Here is a 27,865-nt window from a genome sequence, read left to right as displayed (position 1 = left end):
CTTTAAATCTGTATATGGATCCCAGGTGGCCCAGGTGTTTCTCTCATCATGTTTCTCTCATCTCATATTTTGTTTAATAATAATAATTGTTTTATTCCCCATACAAAATGTTTTATTTCTTCCTTGTGTCTTCTATTCTAGAAGTGTCATTGGGACATGAAGTGGATTGGGGCATCAGAAGAGGGTTTGAGGACTCCCGCCACTCCCATCACTGCCATGTTGATAGGCAAGCATCCATCTTTAAGCTCCTGCCATGTCACTTCCTTCCTGCTGGTTCTCCTCCTCCTCCCGGGCATTTCATACGCATCTCAAGACAGCTCCAGCCATGCAGCCGGAAGTGATGCGCCAGGCAACTGTTCTGGCGAGGACAGCTGCTCTGAAGGAGTTGTCCTGCCCACCTGGAATCCACAGAATCCCTCGGTGGGCGATAAGGTGGCACGTGCCATTGTTTACTTTGCGGCTCTCATCTACATGTTCCTGGGCATGTCCATCATCGCGGACCGCTTCATGTCCTCCATCGAGGTCATCACCTCCCAGGAGAAGGAGATCACAATCAAGAAACCCAACGGCGAGACGACCACGACCACCGTGCGCGTCTGGAATGAGACGGTGTCCAACCTCACCCTGATGGCCCTGGGCTCCTCCGCTCCAGAGATCCTGCTCTCCGTCATCGAAGTGGTCGGCCATAAGTTCGAAGCGGGCTCCCTCGGGCCCAGCACCATCGTGGGCAGCGCTGCTTTTAACATGTTTATCATCATTGCCATCTGCGTGTACGTGGTGCCGGAAAATGAAACTCGCAAGATAAAGCATCTGCGGGTGTTCTTTGTTACCGCTGCCTGGAGCGTGTTTGCCTACATCTGGCTGTATCTCATCCTGGCTGTGATTTCCCCAGGAGAAGTAGAGGTGTGGGAAGCGGTCCTCACCTTCCTCTTCTTTCCCATCTGCGTGGTGCAGGCCTGGATTGCAGACCGACGTCTGCTCGTCTACAAGTACATGAATAAGCATTACCGCGTCAAAAAGGATCACAACATCATCATTGAAACGGAGGCCATGTTCACCAAAATGGACTTGGAGATGGACGGTCAGGGGATCAACTCCAACGCTCACCCCAAAGACGTTCTGGATGGCATGCTGGAGGGGGTAGAGGAAGGTGGGGGCGGGGACAGCCCAGGACAGGACCAGGAGGAAGAGGCTCGTCGGGATATGGCCCGGACGCTGAAAGAGTTGAAACAGAGGCACCCTGAGAAGGACATGGAGCAGCTGATCGAGATGGCCAACTACCAGGTGCTGGTCCAGCAGCAGAAGAGCCGGGCGTTTTATCGCATCCAGGCGACGCGCATGATGATTGGAGCCGGAAACATTCTGAAAAAGCACGCTGCCGACCAAGCAAGGAAAGTGGTGAGCTGTCATGAGGCAAGTGGCCAAGAAGAAGATCCCCATACTATCTACCTGCAGTTTGAGCCTTCTCACTACCAGTGCTTTGAGAACTGTGGTTCTATGAAGTTGTCTGTCACGCGTCATGGGGGAGAGAGTGGCTGCACTGTGAAGGTAAGAGACTGTGATTGTTGGCAAACTTTACCATTTACCGTGGTTGACATTATGGGTTCGCCCCCTTGGTGTCAAATCACTCCTACGATTAAGTACACTCACTTTACCACTTGAAATGGATTATAGTAGTGTAATGGATGAGGGGGTGTGTGTGCTCAAAATCATTGGAGTGAGAGTTGAGGGTTTGCGCAAGGTTCAACAAAATCCATCTTCAGTTGAATTTCTAAACTGGTTTAGAATTGCAATTAAATTATAAAGAACAAGCATGGTTGTGCAAATAAGAAGCTTTCCATTTCACATGGTGTAGTGACAACTGGACCCAGTATAATACAATTAAGACCTGTCGCTGTACTACTGACATTAAATAGACAGGAGTCACAGCTCACAGGACTCACATTGGTGCAATTTATAAGATATTGCATATCATGCATGACACACAAGTCTTAAGTAGACAACAGACACTATGTACTGTACAGTATGCTGTATTCCTTTCAGTAAGAGGATGAGAGAAGCGGGAGCACTTCTAGGCCAGATGCTTACATGTTTTTCTGTGCTATGTGATGAGTTTTGTAACCTATTCAAGCACCAACAAAGTCCCTGTGTGCCCACAGGTGGACTACCGCACTGAAGACGGGACTGCCAACGCTGGCTCTGACTACGAGTTCGCTGAAGGCACACTTGTCTTCAAGCCCGGAGAGACGGTGAAAGAGTTCACCGTTGGAGTCATTGATGATGACATATTCGAAGAGGACGAGCACTTCTATGTGCACCTCAGCAACCCCCGTATCGCACACCGCGCAGAGGTTTCCATCTTAGAACCCAACTCCATCACCTCAAGCAACAGCATGGTGGGTATCTTGCCCCACATTCCGCCAAAGGCAGCCCTGGGAAACGCTCACTCTGCAACAGTGACCATCTACGATGACGACCATGCCGGTATTTTCACGTTCGAGAGTGAGACCTCACGAGTCAGTGAGAGCATCGGCTCTATGCAGGTGAAAGTTCACCGTACATCCGGTGCCAGGGGAAAGGTGGCCATTCCGTACCACACCATAGAGGGCACTGCCAAAGCCGGGGAAGACTACGAGGAAGTCTCTGGGAAACTGGAGTTTCAGAACGACGAGACCATGTGAGTCACTCACCATCATGTTGCATTCTCACAAATTCAGAAATTTGAAATGATGTTGTCACTGTCAAAATCCTGTTTAATTATGAATTACTCTGTAATAAACCAGTTTGTGGCAGGGAGCCTGCCTAAAGTATGGCAGTGGCCTAGAGATGAGAGATGCAGCTTTACAACTAACATTCAGGTTTAAGAGTTTTAAATCTCAGAGCTGGCTGGAGAAATCTGGGCAGAGAAAGTGAAGGGAAAATGATCTCCTCTTCGTCAATAACGTCTGAGCCCTTGAGCACTAAAATCCTATATTGCTCCGGTAAACTGTTCTGTGGCTAAGAGTAGAAAACTGTGGTAGTGCTCCCTGAAGAGAACATAATATATGTAACTGAAACAGAGAGTTGTTTGTTAGCCTCCCAGGCCTGGGATGAAATCCCAGCACACAATTCTTTCTTGGCACTTCCCAGTGCTGTTGCCCTCTCCGCATCTCTGCTTCAATAAAGGCAGAACAGACTTCCCATATTTAGAGAGTAGACTTTACACCACTGTGCTTGCAATCTATACTAATGCCCATTGGCAGTTGATGGGGTAAGTAGATTGAACTGTTATTGAGGAAGAGAGATTGTGATTTGTATGTGATTTGGGTGATGAGTAAAGCATGGAAAGTGAGGCAGGATAGGTTATACTGTGTAGGCTGTGGCTCAGGAGGTATAGAGCAGGACGTCCAGTGATCCGTGGGTCAAGACACTGAACCCCACATTGCCTCCAATGTGTTAGTCAGGAGCCTCGCATGGTAGCTTGCCACCATTGGTGTGTGAATGTGGGAAGTGAGGATGCTGGCGTGGCGTGGCATGGTGTGGCGTGGCGTTGACTGTTTTCTGCTTCACCTCCCAATGTATGAATGAATGGACCATTGTAGCAGCGCTTTGAGTAAACACTGCATAGAAAAGCGCTATAAAAATGCAATACATTATTATTGTTATTATATTTCTGAATGCTTCAAGAACAACTTCATATAATTGGTCCTCACTAATGGCTCATGATAAAATGGCATGTGGCACACATTTGTTCTACTTGGTCTGTCTCATAGGAGGGCTTTGGGAGGGACACTTCAGAAACCCGCTTACCTGCCTATTATCGTTTGTTTGGTTTTTTTAAACACGATTTAAATTATTTGTTTATTTTCTTTTCTTTATTAAAGAATAATTACTTATATATTGTATGCTATAATATGACATTATAGCATACAAACTTTCATGAATATAACATCTGCAGTTTCAAGCTTGGATGTCACTAGTAGGCAGGTTTCTGGACTGTCCAAAGCCCTCCTTTGAGACACAGTGAGTTAACAAAAATGGTACCATTATGGTAGAGAATTAGTGAGAACCAATATGAAGATGAAAATGGTGAAATCGTCAACGATTCTGTGATATATAATTTGGGTAAAAGGTTAAAGCTATATTCTGATAATCATTGCTATAGAGTGTTTGTTCAGGGTTCTCCCCATCTGCCCAACTCAATGAGAGAACCCATTATCAGCTTGAATGTTAGTGTTCCAGCTCCAATTCTGTCTGAATGTATTATCTAACATAGCAAGGGCCGGAGAGAAACAGAGAAACATCTAGAAAAATGAGTGGGTGATGAACTATCAAAGCAGGCTTATATTTGTTTATAATTATCAGCTTATCTGACAGCAATTCATGCATGCAAAAGCAGAGAGGAGGACACTTTTCCATGACTGCTTAACTGAAAGCGACGTTTAGCTGACATTGACTCTATAATTCATGTAAGTTCCGTAACATTTTAATAACTATGGAGAAAATAAGCAGATTTGAAATCCCAAAACAAAGTAATTGTCTGAAAATGTATTTGATTATGTACAGTACGATACAGTATACTGTATGGCGGTATGTTCCTTTGAATGCATACCTACTGTACTATAACATAAACTGTATATGAAGACAATTTCAGACAGAGAGACAGACCGACAAACAGACAGACAGACAGATACAGCAGACAGATAGATGGATAGATATGCTCTTTTTGATATTTGTCATACAATAAAGTATATAGGTCAGGACTTATATTGTTCGAATACAGGCTACTGTAATATAAAACCATGGCTGAATTAAGAGCGCATGTATGTGCATGCTTGCGTGTGTGTGCTTGGTGCTTGCGTACGTGTGTGTGTGTATATAAGAGCCAGATGAATATCTTCCTGTGAAGAGGATTTCAGGGCTGCTGTGTGGGTGTATTGTGTGGGTTGGTCGAAAGGGAAAAAAGCCAGGTGAATGTGCATTGTGTCAAAAGAAAATATATTCCATTTTGTCCTGCCTAGCAGTTCAGACGGGAAATGATGAATTTATTTGTCAGTTTGTGTTGTTTTCGGTTAGTTTGCTTGTTCACCTGCACACACATACAGTATATCTTTGTGTATACCTGCCTCTATGCATTTGTGTGTGTGTGTGTGTGTGTGTGTGTGTGTGTGTGTGTGTGTGTGTGTGTGTGTGTGTGTGTGTGTGTGTGTGTGTGTGTGTGTGTGTGTGTGTGTGTGTGTGTGTGTGTGTGTGTGGCTGTGTCACATTCACTTTGAACACAAATCAAACACAATGTTGCTTTCAAAGGGGAACAAACGTAAGAGCTGCTGAAAAGATAATTATGTAAATGGTGAGAGTCAAGGTGGCATAAGGATGAAAGTTAGTACTAACAATCTCCCACTCTGAAAGGAACAATGAAAACTGAATTATTGTGGCAGCCTATTGCTAAGTCTGATATAGCCTTATAGGCATTATTTAGTTCCAGGTCCCACTAAATCATCCTGACTCACTTGCACTTTTAGACCACGGTGATGCAATTCTTTCTTTGATGGGAGTAACCGCATCCACGTTAATGATGCCTCCTTCTGCAGTGTATGAGAGATACAGTACAACATTAAATTAAATGCCTATATTTAGTCAGTTTAGTTTAAAAACAATCAATTGTAGTATTTGTCATCATTGTTGCATGTTTGTTTAGTACACAATGCATATTTGCTGCCATGCAATTTTACATTATGTATCTACTAGACTTCCAGGCTGCTCTTCAAATCCAGTCCTATATTGTGCTGAATCTGACCGCCAGAATTTGTGCCATGCTTGGTGATGATTGGAGCAACGGTGTGCCTGTGGCCCCCAGGGGACCCTGATGTGGTCCCTAGTGTGACTACGGTATATTGTCATGACTCATGGCAGACCCCTGAATAGTGTTTGCGTCAAGTTTGCAACACAGTGCCTGTGGTCCCCGGGACCCCTAACTTGGCCCCTGGGGGCCACACATGACCCCTGGTGTGCCTATTGTCATGGCAGACCCCTGAATAGTGTCTGTGCCCAGTTTGATGTGTATCGGAGCAATTGTGCAACCCCGAAGGTACCCCTAATGTGGGTTTACAGTATTGTTAGTAGATCAGCAACAATACATGTTGAAATAGAATTCAGGATGTTATACAAAGTGATAAAGGGGACATTGTTTTTTTTTTACTACTATGTGTGTCTGACTGTGAACATGCAGGCGTGCATGAGCTTCATGTGTCAGTGTTTATTTCTTTGGCCTTTCTTTTTCCTTTTATTCTGCTGACCAGACAGACAAAGTTTCTGTTTCAAACAACAGAGTTCGCTCTTTTTAATTGGGTTTTCTCCCTGGGCGGAATCTGAAAGATGACAGCAGTCAGCAGCAACGCTAAGGGGCTTGTGTGTGTGTGTGTGTGTGTGTGTGTGTGTGTATGCATTGACATGTGTGTGGATGTTGTTTACACATGTTTGTTGGCATGCGATCTATGCGTGCATGATGTATGTTTATGTTCCTGTACTGTATGTGTTTGCGTGTCAGTATGTGTTTCCCTGCATGTATTGTTGAATTGTTTGTTGTGTGGGGGGTCCCAGCAGATGAGGAGATGGCTCTGTGAATTCCCCATTAAAATAATCTGCACTGCAGTAAATAGGTTACGAGTTACCCCCCCCCCCCCCCCCCCCCCAACACACGCACGCACGTCGCACGCACACACGCACGCACGCACACACACAACCTCAGAGCTAAAATAAATGTCCACTTTTAATTTGGATAACTATTTAGCTCTGTATACTGGATTAGGGGAAGATCTGCATAAAACCTTTATGCCTTCGTTTATTTACAGCCCATGTTCATTTTTGGCTGGCTTAGTGAGCCACACACACACACACACACACATGCTCACATGCATGTGTGCGTGTGTGCATGTGAGCGTGTGTGTGTGTGTGTGTGTGTGTGTGTGTGTGTGTGTGTGTGTGTGTGTGTGTGTGTGTGTGTGTGTGTGTGTGTGTCTGTGTGTGTGTGTGTGTGTGTGTGCGCGTGCATGTGTGCGTGTGTGTGTATGTATGTAATGGGAGCAGTTATGTAAGCAAAGATGAAAGTGAACTGTGAACTGTGAGCGCAATGACTTCTCTGGGGGAAGTCGATACAGAGAGTCAGGGATATATTCTTTACTACTCACAGCTTATGCCGACAGGACTGGATCAATAATGACCCAAACATCAAGACGTGCAACATGAGAGAGTCATACTGGGTGAATCATTCACATGGACAAAAAAACTAAAAAGATTTTCTACCTTGCTTCAAGTACAGTATGCCACCAGCCTTTTTACAGTGTTTGTACTGGAAGACCCCATACTGCAAGTCCCATGTTAGACCCAGAAATGTTGGATAGTATAAACTTTTATGATTCTAATGTCCTTTATAGGCTTAGCAGATGAAATTAAACTTGGTTGCTAAAAGTTGAGGTCAGCACATTTGGGCTATGGGCGTTTTTAGCCCAAAGGGTGTTTCTTGTGCAAATCTAATGCTTGGAATGGATTCAAAACCATGAAAACCCCCTAGTTTAATTTAATCTATTAGGCCTGTATAGATAAGTTCTATCATAAAAGTCTATAGGCTACTAATCACCATTTCTGGGTTCATGAAATTTCCAGTAGACCAGACGTTTTAACTCCAACTAATTTCAAGTCCACCAAAGAGTCTTTTGGAAAACTCTGAAAATGAATAGAATATAAAGTGAATGTCCGGCTGCTTCTCCCCCAAAACCATTTCACCCGTGCAGTCACGTACAGAAATAAATCCTGCTGGAAACCAACTTAGTCAAAGCCGCTCTAAGCTAGCTCGCTATACCAGCTTAGTGGCCTTGTAGTTAAAGTGTCTGCCCTGAGATCCCGGGCAAGTCGACTTGCAAAGACTATAAAACAGTGGACCTAATTCCTCCCTGCTTGGCAATCAGCATCAACGTTTACTTTGGATGGAGGGTAAAAGTCCCTGCAACATACTAGCATCAGGGTGTACATGTACATCAAGCTGCCTGATGCTATGGCAACAGGAGCTAATGAGCTATGAGACACACAGCTTGGGAACTGTATCTCTTTCAGTCTAGCTAGCTAGCTAGATAGCAGAAATATTATTTAGCAGAAATAATAATTCAAGATATACCGTACCGGACCGGTACATGTTCATGAAAACCCTTTTGGTCCGAATAGCAGATGACTGTTCTCTACTTTTACGACTCTCCACATCATGGTTTGTATTATACATAACTGCTCTTTTTTAGAGTGCTTGTATGGAACAATGACAATTTCTACATTCTAAGCAATAATACATGAGTGTGTGCTACAGTATACTGTGAGATATTGGACCTGAGCAGCAATGCCCTGTTTCACATCCATACAATTGCACAGATCCACCTATAATCCAGTTTGGTAATTATGTGACCTGCTCAAGGGCATCACAACAATGGTGGTTGAGAATAGTTCCCAAACCTCCAGGAATTTGAACAGATGACCTTCTGAACAGAAACGTTACTCCACTGCCACCCGGCTTGCCTAATTTGGCCAATAATACAGCTTACCTACCTTATTACGTAACAGTGAGGGATTTACTCTACCCATACACTGATGATTACATTAACCGTTTTGTATTATCTAATTAGACCTACTGTGGAACTATATCTCCTGGAGTTTGCATGCTGTGAGTCTCTTATGTCCATGTCCATGCATTAAAGGGGTAGATCATCCCCTAATTATTATTTTCTATCAATTACTCCCCCCATGAAGCCTTGAATGCATAGGCTTTCATAGACTCATCACTGCATCCAGAGTCCGGAGCAAGTTCCTCTTATGAAAGTTAAGCAAACACAATTTGTCGAGTCAAGCGAGCATTTTAACCACATGAACCATAATACTGTAGACCTCTGGGGGACTCCGGTCAAAGAAGAATAGGGCTTAAGTGGTTAAGCAAGTTCTTCATCTAGAAGAGAGACATACTGATGAGCCTGCATGATGGTTCAACACCCCGCTGTTGTGGGAACTGAGCTTATAATAAGACTCACACTGTGAGTCCATCTCTCTCTCTCTCTCTCTCTCTCTCTCTCTATATATATATATAGAGAGAGAGAGAGAGAGAGAGAGAGAGAGAGAGAGAGATATATATAGAGAGAGAGAGAGAGAGAGAGAGAGATAGATATACGTGTGTGTGTATATATATATATATATAGGCTATATATATATATACAGTATATATGAATGAAAGAGTGTAAAACTGTCTACATGGATTCCAAGCTTTGTGTTAATTCTGAAGATTGTTTTTCATTATGCCAGAGGGACATGTTTTCTCTATTTAGGTAATTTCTCAGTGGAGAACACCACACTGCAGATTAGAGGTTTTCAGGTTTTAATGCGGGCAAGACTTGTTTGTTGTTTGTTTGGAGGATTCTTGCTTAGTCTTCTAATTGGTCTTTATTATACTCTTCTCTCTTCTCCTGACGTAGCCTAACCGCCAATCTCCAGAGATTTTGTTACACCTCTCAACGGTTGTAAGTGTTAGAGGCTAGTATTACCAGTTAGTACCAGTAAGACGCCCTGAGGGCGAGAAGCGCTGAAACAACAGGTCTGGAAATGCCCATATATTATATATGGACATATATTTTTTATTTTTTTTACGTTTTCGGGCCGGATAGGGCGCAAAATGTGTGCTAATTAGGAAGGGCCAACCCAGTTAGGGCCCAGGGCCGGGCCTTCATTTTCGGGCCTGTTGAGAACTCTAGTTTTTGCCGCCTGCCGGTCGCGGCTGCGCTAATAACTTTGGGGCGAGCCTGTCTAGAGTTTGAATGGACAGGTAAAGGGTGACTTCGAAGATATATGCAGATCTAGGTGATGATCCAGTCTTCTCCATGTATGGCTACCCAGGGTTTATGAGGTTAGTGTTGTGATCTTCATATATGGAGACAGCCATATATGGAGCGTGTCACGAGGCGTGACGGACTCACAGCATATATGGAGCGTGTCACGAGGCGTGATGGACGGACTGACTGACAGGTTTTGCAGGTTTTCAGGGTAATCTGTGACCTTTGGTCGCAATGAATCTGTTGGACATGATAGTGGTTTGTAGAGTACACATCTGGAAGCATTAGTTGTTAGTCAGTAATACTTCACATAATTATACTGTACTGTATACTTGGAAGAGTTAATGGCAAGTAAGTAGATGGCAAGTCACATATACTTGGAAGTGTTACTCATTGGTATAGTAGTGTAAACATCTATAATTGTAAGTCTTAGTTGCTCATGCTGTAAAATACTTAGAAGTGTTAGTTCCTACTTCCTAGTATAGTAGAATACACCAGGCTACCCCAGGGTAATGGCGAGAAAAACATCTTACTGCTTCTTTGAAGAACAACGTATTGATTTGGGTTAATCTTTTCTCACAGTGGAGAGGATTTGCACTCCCTGCAGCTGTTTTTAAACCCTGGAATGATTTTATAGCCCAGAACAAATACACACTCAAGCATACACAGTTTTGTTTGATAGCAGAGATACATAATGTCTTTCTATCTTTGGGGATTATAAAGATGTAGGGTGCTCATGGCTATGTCAAAAAGAGGGGGGGGAATGGAACACACAGGTAGGCTCTGATTAATAATTAATAATCAATTCTGGGATATGAAAGACAAGCATTAGTGACATCACAGGACAACATGACAAGTTTAATTATAAGTGAGTGTTGAGTAATGGCTTCACAGCAAGTGAATACAGCAAGTGAGTGTTACTATAACTCTTGGAGTGAAAAGGGGACCCATAGGGGTAAATAGATATCTGCACACTGTGGCATAGCACAGTGGCTTACAAGAGAAGGTCTTGTATCTTTATCTTTTGGACAGTATAGTTTATGGTTATGCAGGAGAAACCAAGGGTGACAATCCCACCAATAGACTATAACATCAACCCTTTAAGAACAAGAACTTTACACTCCTTTTCTTAATGCCTCCAACATTGCAACAAGATCCTTAGCATTAGTAAAAACTCTCCAGGAAATCTATGTTCTCCCATCAACATGGTTTTGACAAGTCACAGCGTATCAACATTGTGTAAAAGCCCCCTGATTTGTGTTCCTCTGCCAGCCCATGTTTGAAAGTACCCAACCCATTGAGTGTATGTCGACAGAAATAGACACCCTCCCACACATCATTAGGGAGAAACACAGAAAGAAATAAGACTCAATGTGACAGTTTAAGAGAATGGAACAGGCTGAGGCACGCACGTTAGCTCACAACGAGGCATGGCAAGGAACCACACATGTAGCCTATATGTAACCAGCCAGGGTCATGTGGCGTGACACATATTTCCCAGTTGGTTTGATGGGCTTGGAGTGCTCAGTGGGAGGGATTGTTACAAAACACAATAGAATGTTGTCACAAAAAATACTATTTATACTAATTATATTTCTGCGCTCTGTGACACCGTTGACACAATCTGAAATGTCCGGCTTTGTGGAACCTAGATGATTTCATTCTCATTCACTCGCTCATCTTGGTTGGAATTAGGTTGATGGCATGGATGGAGTATACCCTCTTGTGGAATGTTGAGGAACTACATTGCTGCGTCAGAGACTAGTTCATGTTAAAATAGATTAATATTTTACCTGTGTCAAAATAGATGACAAATAGCAAAGATGCACAGCTTGGTATGGGTAACTAAGACATGTGGCAAGCTGAAGTTAGGTGTGGTGCTCCACAGCAGCAGTAGTGCATCTCCCTGGTCTAGCGCTTTGTAAAGGGGATCGACCTTGTTGATCGGCTGATACAGACAATTATATATTAGAAAAGAGGTGGGGTGGAAACAAGTAAAGGCGAGGCCAGCTGATACAACAGTAAGTGTGGAAGGTCAATCTAAGCCATTTCAACTTACTTAAGTATATTGTTAAAGGACAACTTTAGTTTTTTTCAACCAAGGTTTTGCTGCTTTCATTTGCTGCTTTCTTTCGTTTTAGGGATTTTAGCAGTTTTTGACAGGGGGACGGGGGCATTCGAGCATGGGGCTAAATATGTATTTTTTTTTACAAAATGTTATGGCAATTTATTTTTTTATTATTTACTATAGACTACTAGACTCCAAGAAATTACATCTGGCCACAAAAGATCACAGGATCTATTAAATGTGACAAACTGACATATTGAGCCTACTGTATACATACTGTATAAGCCTTCCCCCAGTAGGCTACCTTCACATTCAGTAGATCTTGTGATCTTCTGTGGCCAGATGTAATTTCCTGGCGTTTATTAGGACTATAGTAAACCATAAAAAAATAAATCACCATCAAATTGTGTAAGAAATTACATATTTAGCCCCATGCTCGAATGCCCCCGCCCCCCTGTCAAAAATAGCAAAAATCCCTAAAACGAAAGAAAGCAGCAAATGAAAAAGAACTAGAAAAAGTGCCCTTCTGGGCACAGGTCTCCACCAGGATAGGAATGTAGGACATTGCAGCTTGCCTTCATCTGGTGGTTGGATAAAAGGGCAACAAAAGTAAACTAGGGAGTTGGCATACAAAGTTATCCACAGATCCGTGCAGTTAGAGGTAAAAACACTTTTTGGCCAGTTATAGCGCCACCTTGAGGCTGAGTTGAAATTGTTCATGTGGCATTTCTTCCTCGGCCTAGTGGGAATGTGCATGCACAATTTCACGGAAATCACGCGATGTGTTCATGATTTGCAGCATTTTGTTTGAAACTGAGCACTCCTGTGAACTTCTGAAGAAATCTGAAAGACCCGTTTCGTTGAATGGCTCTAGAGAGACTGTGTACCAATTTGCGCGATGTTTGGACAAAATCTGTAGGTGTACTGTGCAAAAACTTGTTTTACACAAAGCGGCCTCCTGGTGGCGCTATAACAGGCCGTTCTGGAAAGTTTGGGGCAGAGGTTCATCGTTGGCATCCAGGGAGTGTGTGTGCAGAATTTGGCATCGACCGGGTTAACGGTGGCCGAGATTAGCTGCTCACGGACACACGGACGGACACACACACGGACGGACGGACGGAGTGCAAAACATACTCTCCCCCCATGCCTTTGGCCTGGTGGAGACAATTAACACTCATCTTTTACTTTATCTAATACCAACCTAAAACATGAACCTTGGTTGAAAAAAACTAAAGTTGTCCTTTAACACTGTAAATAGGCTATATTTTCCACAAATATACTCTACATATATTCAACTGTCAAATGCTGAATTGAAAACAACTGAAGGGCTGTTATACTGTTTTAGCACTGTATGTATAGAAGCAGGGCAGCCAACGTCAAACACATTAATTCAAATTATGACTCAAGATTCAAGATGGTTAATTTGTCACTCACTCATTGTTACAAGCAGCCAAATGTTGGACAGATGGAATGGAATGTATGGTCACATATTGCAGTTACAGTATATACACAAACATGCACACATCCCGACAGAATATTGATGCTGGGGTTCGAGTGGTTAAGCTTCGGTGCCAGAATCAGCTTTATACCTCGAGCAGCATTCACCTTACCACGCAACTAAACCTCAGCACCATGGACAGCACTCACTGACATAATACTGTAGTGTAGCATAACTCTTCAGCACCATGGACAAGGCGTGAGGAGCAGGACAGAAACACAGTCCATCACCAATCATTAACTTACTTAATCAGCACCGCTAACATCATTAGTGAATTCAAACCTGCCTGTTTTTAGGAAGCTGCTGGAAGTGCCGATTATTGATGATGAAGAGTATGAGAAGAACAAGACCTTCACCATCGTCCTGGAGGAGCCCATTCTGCTAGATGTGGGACAGAAACACGGTAAGTCAACTTAGAGTCAGAGATACCAAATATTGACCATGTCATCTATGAGAGCCCCTATATCTGCCCAGGACCCTTGGAATCTTCCCAATGTCATACCGCTTTTCATTGACCCTAAGTGAACAACACCATATAACCCAAATCCAAGCCACGGCAAACCAATTGAACTATGAGTAATAATGTCATAGTTAGATCAACACTGGATCTTGCCCACTGTGGGTTGACATGAATGTGCTCCTCCTTTGTAACCAGGAGACTCCAATGATAACAAGCCAGCGGTGGGGTTGGAGGATGTCGCCAAGATGGGCTGCCCCAGTCTGGGAGAACACACCCGGTTGGACGTCGTCATTGAAGAGTCCTATGAATTCAAGGTAACCGCAAGCAAAGCTCTTCGTGATCATTAATGGTAATCAATCACACATAAACAAGTTTTACACTCAGTGACAGGATTTTGGCTGGTGATATCATGCTTTACCTGTATGCCAACGGCAGCATATACTATAGGTCTATGTCCTGCTGTCCACCCTGACATTTATCAGAAACAGTCTGCAGGGCTAAGAAGTCCAAATACATGTAATGAAAGGTGTTCTTTAACGGAATACAAAAGTTCAACAAAAGGTCCAAAGCACTCTTCTGGCAAAAGGTTTAAAAGCCTTTATTAAGATGGATATTTCACAGTGAAATGTGCATGGCAAAGTGTGTTACCATCCACCCACGCGTAGCTCCACAGTGTAGCTTCTTCAGTGTTCCCAGCTACCTTAATTGATTCCATTATTCAAAGTAGAAGATGCTCCGTGCACTGCAGTGCTACAGTACTCTCTAGGGTGCCAGTCAGTGCAGGGTAAATCAGAATAAACAACAGTGGTGCACAACAGGATAGTCAGATAGACATTATTTATTCATGAGGTAAAGACAATAAGAAAGTGTCCCCCATTCCCTTGATTTGTCCGGGTTTCTTAATGAGAACCTGCTGCGGGACTATGGTTTTGTGAGCGGCTAATGTGACGTCATGTGGCATTGAAGTCTATGGACTTTTTACGGAACTTTGTATTCCATATAAACGTTTTAGGCCAAGTCAATGGCAAAATACATTTACTATGACTATGTGGGTGCCACAGTAAGTATGTCCGTGACGTCATGTGGCAGCCAAATCTATGGACTTTTTGCTGATTTCTTTTCATGCTACAACATACTCAACGTACTCTACTCCTTCTTTCATGTGAACTTTAAGGATCATGCGATCTTGTGATCTTTAAGCCCTGGGACAGGTTGAGTGCTACAGGGCCTTCAGGGTTTGCTGCAGGGCAATAACTGTAGAGAAATATGTTTGGGGGATTTTAGGATTACAGGCTACAGATCAGAGAGCTGACAACAACAGGTTACACACAAACAGGTGACGCAAACACAGGATCTGATAAACACTTACATATTGCACCTATTTATTAATAATCAATTGAGGAGCAGTAATCCCAGCCCACTGTGTCGCAGTCTGTGCTGCTGTAATGGCCAACCCCCCCCCCCCCCCCCCCCCCTCTCTCTCTCTCTCTCTCTCTGTAAAATATATTTGGATCACAATGAAATTATTGTGGGAGTCGATGGTACTTATATATTGCTGTAGGCGTGAGCAGGCATTCTGAAATGGGTGAGAGTGGGTGAGAGTGGGACAAAGAACACACTCCCCCCACCAGCCAGCCAGCCACCCACCCACCGAACACTCACCCCAAACACAAATCACACCCCTCGGGTTGAGAGCTCAGCAGCTGCAGCATACCCTGGCATGAGCCCAGTGGCAGCAGCAGACCTGGAACGGGAGCCCCGCAGCAACAACTGGCCCCGACACCAGCCACGGAACAGCAGCAGGACTGAGAGGACAGTTCCACAGCAACAACAGGCCCTGTCAACAACCCTGCAGCAGCAGTAGGCCCTGTTGACAACACTGATGGCAGCCCTGCAGCAGTGGCTGACCCTGATGACTGACCCACAACAGGCCCTCCACCAACCTGATCCTCACAAACAACTGAGGGAGGTGTCAGCGCGCCTAGATCCTAACATCTTTCTACTCTGATACATCCCAGAGCATCCCGTCAGGGGGCATGACTATATGGTATGGACAGGACGGATGGTGAGGTTGGCTGAGCGCACCAAATGGAGCTCTCTCGCGTCCCTTTTTGTGGCAGAAATGTGTTGAATGCCAAATTTGCATATCATTTGCATGTCCAAAAATCACATCTGCTGCAGAGCATTGCATCTTAGAGTCTGTGACCTGTTTATTCATTTAGAGTAGACTGTTTGGCTTGTGGTGGAAAAACTCACTTATACTTATTTTCTATCAATTATACATATCCTTCAATTCATGCATTCATAAGCCAATAATTTGATACTCGCCTACTGAGTCTCCATATTGACCGATGATCTGGTCATCAAATTATAAAAATTTCAGTCAAGGCTTCATGTTTTGGGTGAATTACTCCTGTAAGACAAATTAATTCTACCTTCTGTCAAGAAAGACTCAAAACATAAGTCCCAGATATTATTAAAACAGAGTACAATTTATTCAGAGCTGTTCATGAACAGGGAAGAAGCAGAAGAGCAACTGTGCTCTCATACTCATACAAGATGCAGACTCTCTTCTACCCCTCGGTTGCTGCGCTGTTGCTATGCGAGAAGAGGAATCAGGTACCAAACTATCACTATTCTTGGCCTGCCGTAAACAACAATACCAGGATGTGGTCAACACCTCAACCCATGATTACAGAGGAGGGTCAGCAGACAGCACTTGGAGAGAGCACTAGTTTGTGATATTTGTGATTGTGACTAGTAGTAGATGTTTGTGACTAGTTTGTGATGATGCAAAATGAACAGTGCTGCTCAAGGTTTACGGCCGGGCTACACCGAGCACGTTTGTGCTGGTCTGTGCGTGGACTTTACTGCGTACAGTCCACAGCAGGTTGGAAAAACACGTGGATAGCGTGGGCCCCGGATACGCATGCTCTAAAAATAGGATTGGTTCTAGTTTTTTATGTGCGTATGTGGCACATACTGTATGCGTATATTGTTGCAAATCTTCTCGCGCCCACAGATCTTGTGTAGCCAGGAGCGTTTCGCATGCGCATTATTTTCACACACTGCGCATACTGTACGTCACGCGCTTGCACGCTCCGTGTAGCTCGGCCAATAGAAAGAGTCTTTTCCCTGCAGTTGTCCGAGCCCTAAATGGTCAAAATACGAAAACATAAGAACAAAATAATAACAAAAATGTACAAATATTTTACATTTAGCCTATACAGGCCATATACCACGAGGCTGTTTACTGTAAACATTTTACAGAGTATAAGATTGTATATTTCTCACTCACAGTAAGTGAAGGAAGTGAAGGAAAACAAAGGCTAAATGTCTGTTTTGTTTCTTTTGTTTTTTGTTGTGGCAGAACACGGTGGATAAGCTTATTAAGAAGACCAACCTGGCTCTGGTTGTGGGCAGCAGCAGCTGGAGAGAACAGTTTGTCAGCGCGGTGACTGTGAGTGCAGGTGAGTCTCCGGATGATCAACGCGTCCACAAACCAGAGAGCCTCGGTGACATCTGCAGTACAGCAGTGGTGGAAAGTCATTTTTCAGTACTTTCAATTCTACTCCACTACATCGCAGGGGCAAATATTGTACTTTTTTATTTGATAACTTTAATTACTATAGAAATAAAGGCAGGTGTGCTTCCTCTGGATGCTGCCCATATAGTTTAGGCAGTGGGTGCTCAGCTATAAATTAATAATAATAATAATAACTTAAATCCTAAACTACCAAAGTGGAAAAAGCGGCCCTCCAAGGCAATCAGCCTTCCTCAGAGCAGATTAAAATTCTGCTCTGAAGAAGGGTGGTTTTAGTGCCAAATATAAGGACTGGCAGAGAAATGATCCTATCAAAATGCATAAATGCAGTATGCTGGCCCGCCGCCCAAATAAGTTACTAGATAGACCACTGATGCCGCGCCCACACACACACACACACACACACACACACACACTAAGCCCCATGTTCTGCCTGATCCATTTTATGAGTCTATTTTGCATATTGTGTGCATGTGTATTTCTTTTATAACGAGCTACAGAATGAATTTCACATTTAGGACAAATAAAGTCTTGAATTGGCTCATCCCAGAGTACTGCACTGGCTATAAAATAATCACCCCCGGGAACCGTTGGTTCTACTAACAGACATGATTTAGTGAGTAACACTCTCGGGCACTTTCAATATCATACAGCCCTGCGACAGTCTTCACTGCTCCACTGCTATTTGCTAGATTATTCCGAAATATACGCTGTGCTTGTCTTTTGTTTGTTTTTAGTGCCACTTGTATTATACTTTGTTTGAAAACAACATCCAATAAGCCTATATTCATGGCATTAAAAATGCATTACATGGCAAATATTTTATGTAGCTATCAAATGTAATTGCCCACTCCAGTCTAGTCTCAGCTAAAATAACTGAGGAGTTAAAGTTACAGTAGATGTACACAATACAGAGAAGTATTATTATTAACATTATTATTATTATTTCATTGCCAATGCAAACTACTTAGGTCTCCACACAAGAAACCAGGGCATTTTGGAAAGGGGCTGACTTGGAGTTTAGATCTCACCTGGTTTTGGAAAGGGGCTGACTTGGAGTTTAGATCTCACCTGGTTGTGGAAAGGGGCTGACTTGGAGTTTAGATCTCACCTGGTTTTGGAAAGGGGCTGACTTGGAGTTTAGATCTCACCTGGTTTTCTAGAAGAAGAGGCACGGATACATGGCATACATCCTTTTCTATTTGGGTAGCTCGATGAGACCATAAGAAAAAAATAAAAGAAGGCAACTTTCATACTGGGTTAAAAGCCAAGGAATAAAGATGCTTTTTAAGACAGAATTTAAAAATCAAATGACCCACATGGGAATGGCGTGACTCCAATGGGGATCTTGAACTTCATCTGGCCAGCCAGTGATGTCAGTCGTCGACTTTATGATGCAGGGTACGACTCCAAATTCGGCCAAGGTTTCAACCTATTCAGAGCTGGACTTCCATTATTATTATATTATTACTAGAACAGTGCCTGTTGGGCACCGGCCTATGATTTGTCTTATGCACAATTATGTGTGTGTCTGTATTCCTTTTCTGGCCATACAGTATATGGAGTTCTGTGATGACATGAGTACCCAATTGGCCAATGGTAGTGGGCTTAGCATAATCACTGTTTGGCATGGCCCTCTACCATGTTGCAGAGTTTCGCGAAAACCGACTGCACGGTTCAGCCAGAACTGCTATTTTTGGCGGAAGAAGAAGGAGGAGGAGAAGAAAAAAAACAATAAGGGATCAAGGTGCCTTCAGGACGGGCTTGGTCCCTTACAATTTTTTCCATTTGTAGGATCTCAGAATTAATCCGAAAGGGACCATTTGGACTCCTGGTGGGCCCGGACCAGACGTTAAGAAACAGACATAACGTGTAAATATTATCTGCATAGTCAATGGCTCTCTCTCTCTCTCTCAGGTGATGACGACGAGGAAGACAGTGGGGAAGAACGTTTACCTTCCTGCTTCGATTACATCATGCACTTCCTGACAGTGTTCTGGAAGGTTCTGTTTGCGTTTGTCCCGCCCACAGAGTACTGGAATGGCTGGGCCTGCTTCTTTGTCTCCATCTCCCTCATAGGTGCTCTGACAGCCGTTACGGGTGACTTAGCCTCTCACTTTGGTTGCACCGTCGGTCTCAAAGATTCTGTCACTGCTGTTGTGTTTGTGGCCCTCGGCACTTCCGTCCCAGGTGGGTGTCTACATTACAGGGTCTGGTTTGTCTATAGGCTATAGCCTCTAGACCAGTGGTTCGCAAACAGTGTGCCATGTGACAAGTCTAGGCTTGCCTTGGGATTTAGTGACAACCACACCTAATTATAGCAAAAACTATAAAAGGTTAAGAATATTTTCATTCTCTCTCTCTCCAAAGGGATGGGCACACATAGGCCTACTTATTAAGTTACAGCACACTCTCCCAGGCAGCCTACTAGCACCATGATACTGTGTTGAAGTAAGCGCAAGCAGCTGACATGGAGCACAATCAATGAAAAACCATTAGGCAAAAATTACAATTATGACCTTTGACATCTTCAATCATGTAGTAATCCATAATCAATGGCGGACACTGTTGTGGAGTTTGCCCAGTAAAGGTGAACTCCCCAGGATACAACTGTTGTAGCTCCTCCAGGGACTGCAGGCTAACATTTAGGCTACTCTCAGAGAGGCTTCTCATTTGTATTTCATCATAAACAGAGAGTTTAACATTGAGGCTACTCTCAGAGAGGCTTCTCATTGTATTTAATCATAAACAGAGAGTTTCCGGGGTGAAGAAAAACCAATCTGCCGCATTCTATAGAAACAGCAAATAACAACACAAGCACATGATAGTGTCATGAACCCTTTCAACCTGGCGTCCCTATTTTGGACATGTCATGATAGGTGTAATATAATGCCCCTCTTGTCTGCCTTGTGCTTCTGTCACAACATTCACATACGATCCTCTGTATTCCCACAGACACATTCGCTAGTAAAGTGGCTGCCATTCAGGACCAGCACGCCGATGCCTCCATCGGTAACGTGACGGGCAGCAACGCCGTGAACGTGTTCCTGGGCATCGGCGTGGCATGGACCATTGCATCCGTGTACTGGAAGACCCAGGGGAAGAAGTTCCACGTGCAGCCCGGCTCGCTGGCGTTCTCCGTCACTCTCTTCACCATCATGGCGCTGGTGTGCGTGGCCATCCTCATGTACCGCCGCCGATCGAACGTGTCTGGCGGCGAGCTCGGGGGCCCACGGACAGCCAAGCTCATCACTGTCTTCTTCTTCGTCTCCGTCTGGTTCTTCTACATCCTGTTGTCCTCACTAGAGGCCTACTGCAAGATACCTGGCTTCTGAGACAGAGGGAGAAACTTGTCTTTACATTGTAGTCTATATTCATGAGCGTTTGTATAATGTTTGTATTCTTATTTATTATTGATGCTGTACAGTATCTGATCAACACTGGAACTTTGAACTTTTGAACTTTTCTAACCATCTACAGTACTATGTTATGGAGGTTTGCTTTAGGTACTGGGATTTTAACAAGTTCCAATTAATGTGGACCACTCAATTCTATTCAATGCTATTATTACAGTGTCAAATCAAGTTGTCTTAAGACACTTTACATATACAGCAGACACCCAACGTTTTCCCTCCTGAAAAACCATCTGGTGACATGACAGTGGCACGGCAAAACTCCCTCTTTAACGGGAGGAAAGCACCAGGCTCCAGTGGTTGGCCATCTGCCTCGACTGTGTTGGGGCGACAGAGACAGAGAAAGGGTGGGAGAGAGGGAGAGAGAGAAAGGCAGAGAGAGAAGGGAGACCCAAAACTGGACACTAACAATAATAATAATGAGAACAGCAACAATAGCAACCACTATAATTACAATAATAACAATTACAACAGTCAGCAGGCTTATTCCATGGAAACCCTCGATCGTAGACAAGCTTGGATCCTAAATCATAATCGATGGAAGCCTGTGAAATGAGAAAGCACAAACAATTAAGGAAAGAAGTAACAGAAAGTCTGTTGGTATATGAATGCATAGCCGACAGGCTTCTTTTGTTTAAAGTGGGAAATTTGGTATATAGTATTTTTTATTGGCCTAAAATATTGTCTATATACATACAGTCATGAATCCACTTGCTGACCGGCTGTTAGTATTGGGCAATCTTTTTTTTATAGGTGTTTCTTGTTACCCTACCATTAACATCCTATGGCTGGCAAAATTTTAAGATTTTCCTTTTGCTTTAAGTAGCATGTGACATGTCAAACTATGGGTTTTTCATGATTCTGAATCCATTCCAAGCATTAGTTTTGCACAAAATACACTCCTTGGGCTAAAAGCAGCCATAGCCACTTGCCCAAATGTGCCCCAAGGAGTGTATTTTGTGCAAAACTAATGCTTAGAATGGATTCAGAATCATGAAAACCCCCTAAGTTTGACATGTCACATGCTACTTAAAGCAAAGGGAAAGTTAGATTTTTTTTAAATTTTTGCCTGCCATAGAATGTTAATGATAGGGTCACAAGAAGCCCCTATAAAAACATTGCCCAATACTTTCGTGCGCATGCACGCACGCACACACGCACGCACCCCGACATTCCTATAAACGGCTACAGTAACCTCTTGGCAGAGCCATGCCATAAAAATCTACCCTGCAGAAAACAACTTGAAGCCTATTTCAGATATTAAAGTATTAATATCCCCACCAAGTGGCTTGCATTGAAGCCAAATATGAAAACAGATTATCTGGTGCACCACAATGGTGTCTATTCCATTAATATAGCACATAACACTGTCAAACGTCTTTGGCAGTGGCATGGTTCATAACATAAGACCAAAGCATCTTGTGTAATTATTTGATAATATTTTAATTATAATTTTAATTGCCAAAAGATTATACGTTTGAAAAGAATGTCAAATTCATATAGACTTTATAATGTTTTCTACTACTTTGAAAGGAAATGTGAAATGAAAATAGAAAGTGCATGGTACTATGGTACTGCATTACACTTTTTAACAAAATAATCGAGAATAGTGTTAAGAAAATGGTGATCAGTGGAAAGACTATGTGTTAACCAAGACTACTATTGATATTATTCAAGCTATATATTATTGAATTTATTATATCACTTTACGTGTGTGTGTGTGTGTGTGTGTGTGTGTGTGTGTGTGTGTGTGTGTGTGTGTGTGTGTGTGTGTGTGTGTGTGTGTGTGTGTGTGAGAATAGGTGTGATTATTTTTGCACGTATTGGATTAAGAACTTTTTGGGTAATATATTTTCATGTATTTTATGTAATATTTTGATAAGGCTGTTAATGTGTTATAGTGTATTTGACTGACTCACAGCTAAGCAAAGTCTATCACTGCCCTGTGTGCCCTGGCCTGTAACACAAACTAAGGTCCAGTTTGTCCCCTGTTGGTACCTTGTGTGGACACAGCTGACCTATACAGTATAGGCTGCTCTAGGTCAGTGGTTCCCAAACTGTGGTGCGTGCACCCCTTGTGGTGCGCGGGCGCCTTCTAGGGGGTGCGCGACGTGAAAAGGCATGAAAAGGTGGTGCTATGGTTTTATATTAACATATGCCAATATATGGCAAGTATATGCAGAATATAGCCTATGCTGCATATATATATATGCCATATTCAGGTTCATATATGTGCAAATATGTGGATAAATAGGAAATGTATGTCTCTATATACAGTAGCTTATGCAATCTATATTTCCATGTAGGGGATGCGTCAGCTAGGTCAGGAGGTAACCGGGGGTGCATGGCCGAAAAGGTTTGGGAACCGCTGCTCTAGGTCATAAAAGTTTTTATATTAGATATACTTCAATCATTTGTTAGCACAACTCTTGCTTCAAATAGAACATTTGTGTGTGTGTGTGTGTGTGTGTGTGTGTGTGTGTGTGTGTGTGTGTGTGTGTGTGTGTGTGTGTGTGTGTGTGTGTGTGTGTGCGCGTGTGTGTGTGTGTGTGTGTGTGTGCGCGCACGCGCACGCTATGGGCTCCATTTTCATCACCGCTAAACCCCTTATCCCTAAACATTTTTTTTTACTATTTTGAATAGTCCAGCCAATCTACATTGACACGTTGTGAGCTTGTAGACTGGCCATTTTAACTATTCAAAAATGGTTTGCAAAATAGTAAAAAAAAAGAAAAAAAATAAGAAGTTTAGGGATAAGGGTTTTAGTGGTGAGGAAAATGGAGCCCTATGTCTTCAGCATCAAATGGGCAAAGGCAGGGCTGAAGCTGTGAACACTGAAGCTGTGACCACAACACAACTATTACAAAGCACAGTAGAGAGCAAAGCACAGCTTATCTTTTTTTTTTCTTCACATCAAAAAATGTTTTAATCATCACACACAGAATAAACACGTTCATTATTTGTAAAAACGTGATACCTATGTAGGCTACTGAAAGAAAAACTACTAAAAGACCATGTTTTCCTACCTGTGTTATTATTCAGATTTTGGGTTGTTATTGTTTTTTGAATCTTAGATGTAGAGGCATTGTTATTGTAATAGTATGACATTATCAGAATTCTTTATTGTATACAGACATTGTTGTTCAAATTTGATTGATATGCACGTTTAAATGTGTTGCAAAGTACAAATAAACAGGTGTTAACTCATGCTACCATGAACTGTGTCTTGTGGTAATTTCACAATATATGGTAACATCCTGAAGCCTGTGTCATTGTGTTATCTGTTTGTGGGTTATCTGTTATGAGGAATGTGTTATGGGAATTAATGTACCATTTTGTCAATCAAACAGTATGAACTTTTGTAAGTCACCATGAGTACAATTGGAATACCGTGCAGGCCATTTTGTGCCCCAAGGGAGAAGGGAGTTATTGGTCACTTTGCTGTCTAACTTCTGCCGTAGGCTAACACTGACTGTGCTAACAGGGATATATATGGATATATAACAGGGACCATATGCAGACCGCGGTCATCAAGTGTTTATTTCATAAGAATCCACTATAGAAATGTACTTTTACTTACGTACTTTTACTTTGTGTTGCAGTTTGGAAGTGCTCGTTAGATATCACTCAACTGTATAATACTTAATACTTAGTAATAGTATTTATAAGAGGCGCCAGGGCCTGTGTCCTGCTGCCGCTCTGCCACGCAGCCTGCCGTGCTATGCATTTCGTTCGTTACATTCATCAACATTTTTATCATTGGAGTGTACTCACCACCTTTGTTGTCTCCACCAGGCCGAAGGCATGGGGGGAGAGTATGTTTTGCACTCCGTCCGTCCGTGTGTCCGTGTGTGTGTCCGTGAGCAGCTAATCTCCGGCACCGTTAACCCGGTCAATGCTAAATTTTGCACACACACTCCCTGGATGCCAACGATGAACCTCTGCCCCAAAATTTCCAGAACGGCCTGTTATAGCGCCACCAGGAGGCCGCTTTGTGCAAAACAAGTTTTTGCACAGTACACCTAAAGATTTTGTCCAAACATCGCGCAAATTGGTACACAGTCTCTCTAGAGCCATTCAACGAAACGGGTCTTTCAGATTTCTCAGACTCCATCCTGATTGGTTAAGATTGGCTTCCAAAGTTCACAGGAGTGCTCAGTTTCAAACAAAATGCTGCAAATCATGAACACATCGCGTGATTTCCGTGAAATTGTGCACGCACATTCCCACTAGGCCGAGGAAGAAATGCCACATGAACAATTTCAACTCAACCTCAAGGTGGCGCTATAACTGGCCGAAAAGTGTTTTTACCTCTAACTGCACGGATCTGTAGATAATTTACTTTTGTTGCCCTTTTATCCAACCACCAGATGAAGGCAAGCTGCAATGTCCTACATTCCTATCCTGGTGGAGACCTGTGCCCAGAAGGGCACTTTTTCTAGTTGATCCTGATTCTCCCTGTGCTACTTTTAGCCACAGCTCGGTCTGTTGATAGTGTATCCTGCTTGTTGTCTTGTCCGGTTTCCTAGGGACAATTTTGTAAAATCGCCAGGCAACAGGGGATACACCCTGTCCTGTTAATAGTCTCCCTGTCTAAAAGGTCACACTCTTGTTTTTAATAAATTTTCTCCCTGACTATAAGGCCCTATTCAAACACAGGAGTATATTTAGAGACTATGTCGTAAGATATTTAGCTCCAGCTCGCTAACGATCCTAATCACAAGGCCACACTCGTTTTCATTAATAAGCCTAGCACATGAACAACCCTTAGGCTACCATACTAGGACCTTTATTAATACCTTATTTGATGACCGCTATCCTACTAATCGCACGTGCACTTGGTGAATGACTGGTTTTGGTGTTTAAGGTCTACATAGTCTAGATCTAGAGTGTTGTTTTAAAATAGTTTGGTTAGAGGTAACCCATAAAACTCTTTAGATGCAGGAACCTATATTTTACTCTGAACAAAAACTGTATTACTGTTTGGACTCACATGTAAGCAGAAATACATTCTTAGAATAAGGTTTCATGCTAAGGTGTCTTGCTATCCTAAGATCTTGGAGGGAAGGTGTTCCACTCAATGCGTTACTAAATTTAGGTTCCCACTTATTTCACCTAAACCCGCTTCTGGTAAACCATTGACCGTTGAAGAGAGAGTTTTAAGTAGTAGGACACTCGGTGTGAACCAGACGCCCCATAGAAGCAACATCCTCTTAACATGATGGTGACTATGTGATCTGACAGATCCACCCAAGTGAGCACCACGACTAGGTATTCTCAGTCCATCTAGGACAAGTGGTCTCTCCCTCGTAGAGAGCCAAGTTGAACCAGCAATGGTCTCTTCCTCATGAATCCATTTCATGCTGAAGTTTTTAGCCCATGGCTTTGTCTCTCTAAAATCCAGGCTATCAAATATAAGAATAGATAATAGATAATAACAATAGAGTCACTCGCTGGCCAGGCTGGGAGAGTGTCTCTTTACACAAGTGAACTCTACACAAAAATAATAATAATCTGTGTTAAACTCCATATATTTCTCTGTTGTGATGTGTATTTCTGCTTGCATATTGTATGTCTTCTGTACGTCTTCAGGCCCTGACCCTAGACTACACTGGGAGAAGGATGAATTACGGTAATGTAAAGGGGGTCAATCTGTGAACTGGGGATATCCAGTGTTCAGGATCTCTTGGGTGGATGTGTCAGATTTTGCGGACGCCGTCTAGTAAAGTGGACGGTGGTATGCTGTGAAGCGTTAGATCTGCACTGTCTGCACAGGAAATCCTGTCACTAAAGACCCCTTCTTCAACAGTCAATTTTCCACCTGAGTGGGTTTAGTATTTTGAAAATAATTGGGTGCCAAAATTTTGAAACAGAGAAATCTGTAATGTAACCTTCTCTTCAATGGATAGGTAATTAGGTATATGCCCTTAAACTAAAGTTTTGGTTTTAAGGTTGTTTTATAGACCTCAATTAAGGGAATGACAGAAGCGCATGCAGTTGGACCATTGTGGCAGGTGCATTGAGTTGTCTTTCGACGTGCATGGCGCCTGAATGCGTTGAAAGTCATTGCCTACTTTTGTTTTCACTACACCCAAAACGACGTGTTAAATATTTTATTTTAGGATAAAAGGATAAAAAAAAAGTAAAAAGATTCGATTATTTTATTTTATGGAAGCACATCCAGCTCTTTGTTTCCAGTATTCCACATTGATGATGGGGTGTTGTCATTTTCTTATGTGTATGCGTTTGTGTGTGCAGTCATGTTGACCTCCTGATTTCCGACAGTGAAAAAGGTCATCCTGGACCGTCTGGGTTACACACCCGATCACCACCGCCGCCTGTTCCGGTCCATGAAGCTGGGGCCTGACGACCTACCCATCACATTCGCACAACAGCTCTGGGATGCAGCAAAACAATGGCTGAAAGCGGGGGAGTCTGAAAGGGAGAAGCAGATACTGGAGAACATCGTCCTGGAACAGTTCATCAGTGGGCTTCCCGGTGCAACCGCTGACTGGGTTAACTGCCATCGTCCTGCTGATGTGGACGCAGCGGTGCAACTCGCCGAGGACCACCTCACCGTACACAGACACCATGGAGGCCCTTTCCATTCCGGCCAACTCCTCTACCCCTCTCCAATCCTCCCTCTCTCTCCCTCTCCCCAGGTTCCAGTCATTCCTGGTGCTGCTCTCGGTCCACACTGGGTCCCTCAGGTGTTGGGGCAGGAGTGTTCGCAGTGTGGGAAACCCGGACACTTCCTCCATGATTGCCCACTCATGGAGGTGGATCAGGTTCCAGTAAGGATCCAAGGGGCTATACTGGATCAGGTGCTGCTGGATTCGGGCTGCATGTAGTCCATTCTCTTAACAGGCTGGTTTGGCCTGCGGCTTCAAGGGAGGCAACAGGGGTGGAAATAAAACTGTTCGGATATTCACAAACAAACATGCACACGCACGGTTAAGGAAGGGTTAATCTGCTGTGTAGCTAGAGAGAGAGAACAGTGGGAGACTACTGTATAGTACCAGTCTTGGGCCAACACTGTCGTCCAC

General features: G+C 43.3%; 1 protein-coding gene across 1 annotated transcript; it reads left to right on the top strand.

Moving 5' to 3' along the window:
* Positions 1-330: 330 nt before the first annotated feature.
* On the top strand, positions 331-20,741 carry slc8a4a (solute carrier family 8 member 4a; the record flags this gene model as incomplete). The annotated part of the gene is made up of 7 exons (XM_083776469.1): positions 331-1,548; positions 2,160-2,677; positions 13,699-13,805; positions 14,058-14,176; positions 17,233-17,332; positions 19,324-19,596; positions 20,362-20,741. Exons 1-7 carry the CDS (start codon positions 472-474, stop codon positions 20,739-20,741), a joined length of 2,574 nt encoding a protein of 857 aa, XP_083632595.1. The 5' UTR covers positions 331-471.
* Between the last annotated feature and the right edge of the window lie 7,124 nt (positions 20,742-27,865).

The sequence above is a fragment of the Protomyctophum parallelum genome (genome assembly GCF_964188405.1).
Source record: "Protomyctophum parallelum genome assembly, chromosome: 1".
Classification (NCBI taxonomy): Eukaryota; Metazoa; Chordata; class Actinopteri; order Myctophiformes; family Myctophidae; genus Protomyctophum; species Protomyctophum parallelum.
This window is presented reverse-complemented; position numbering and strand designations above follow the sequence as displayed.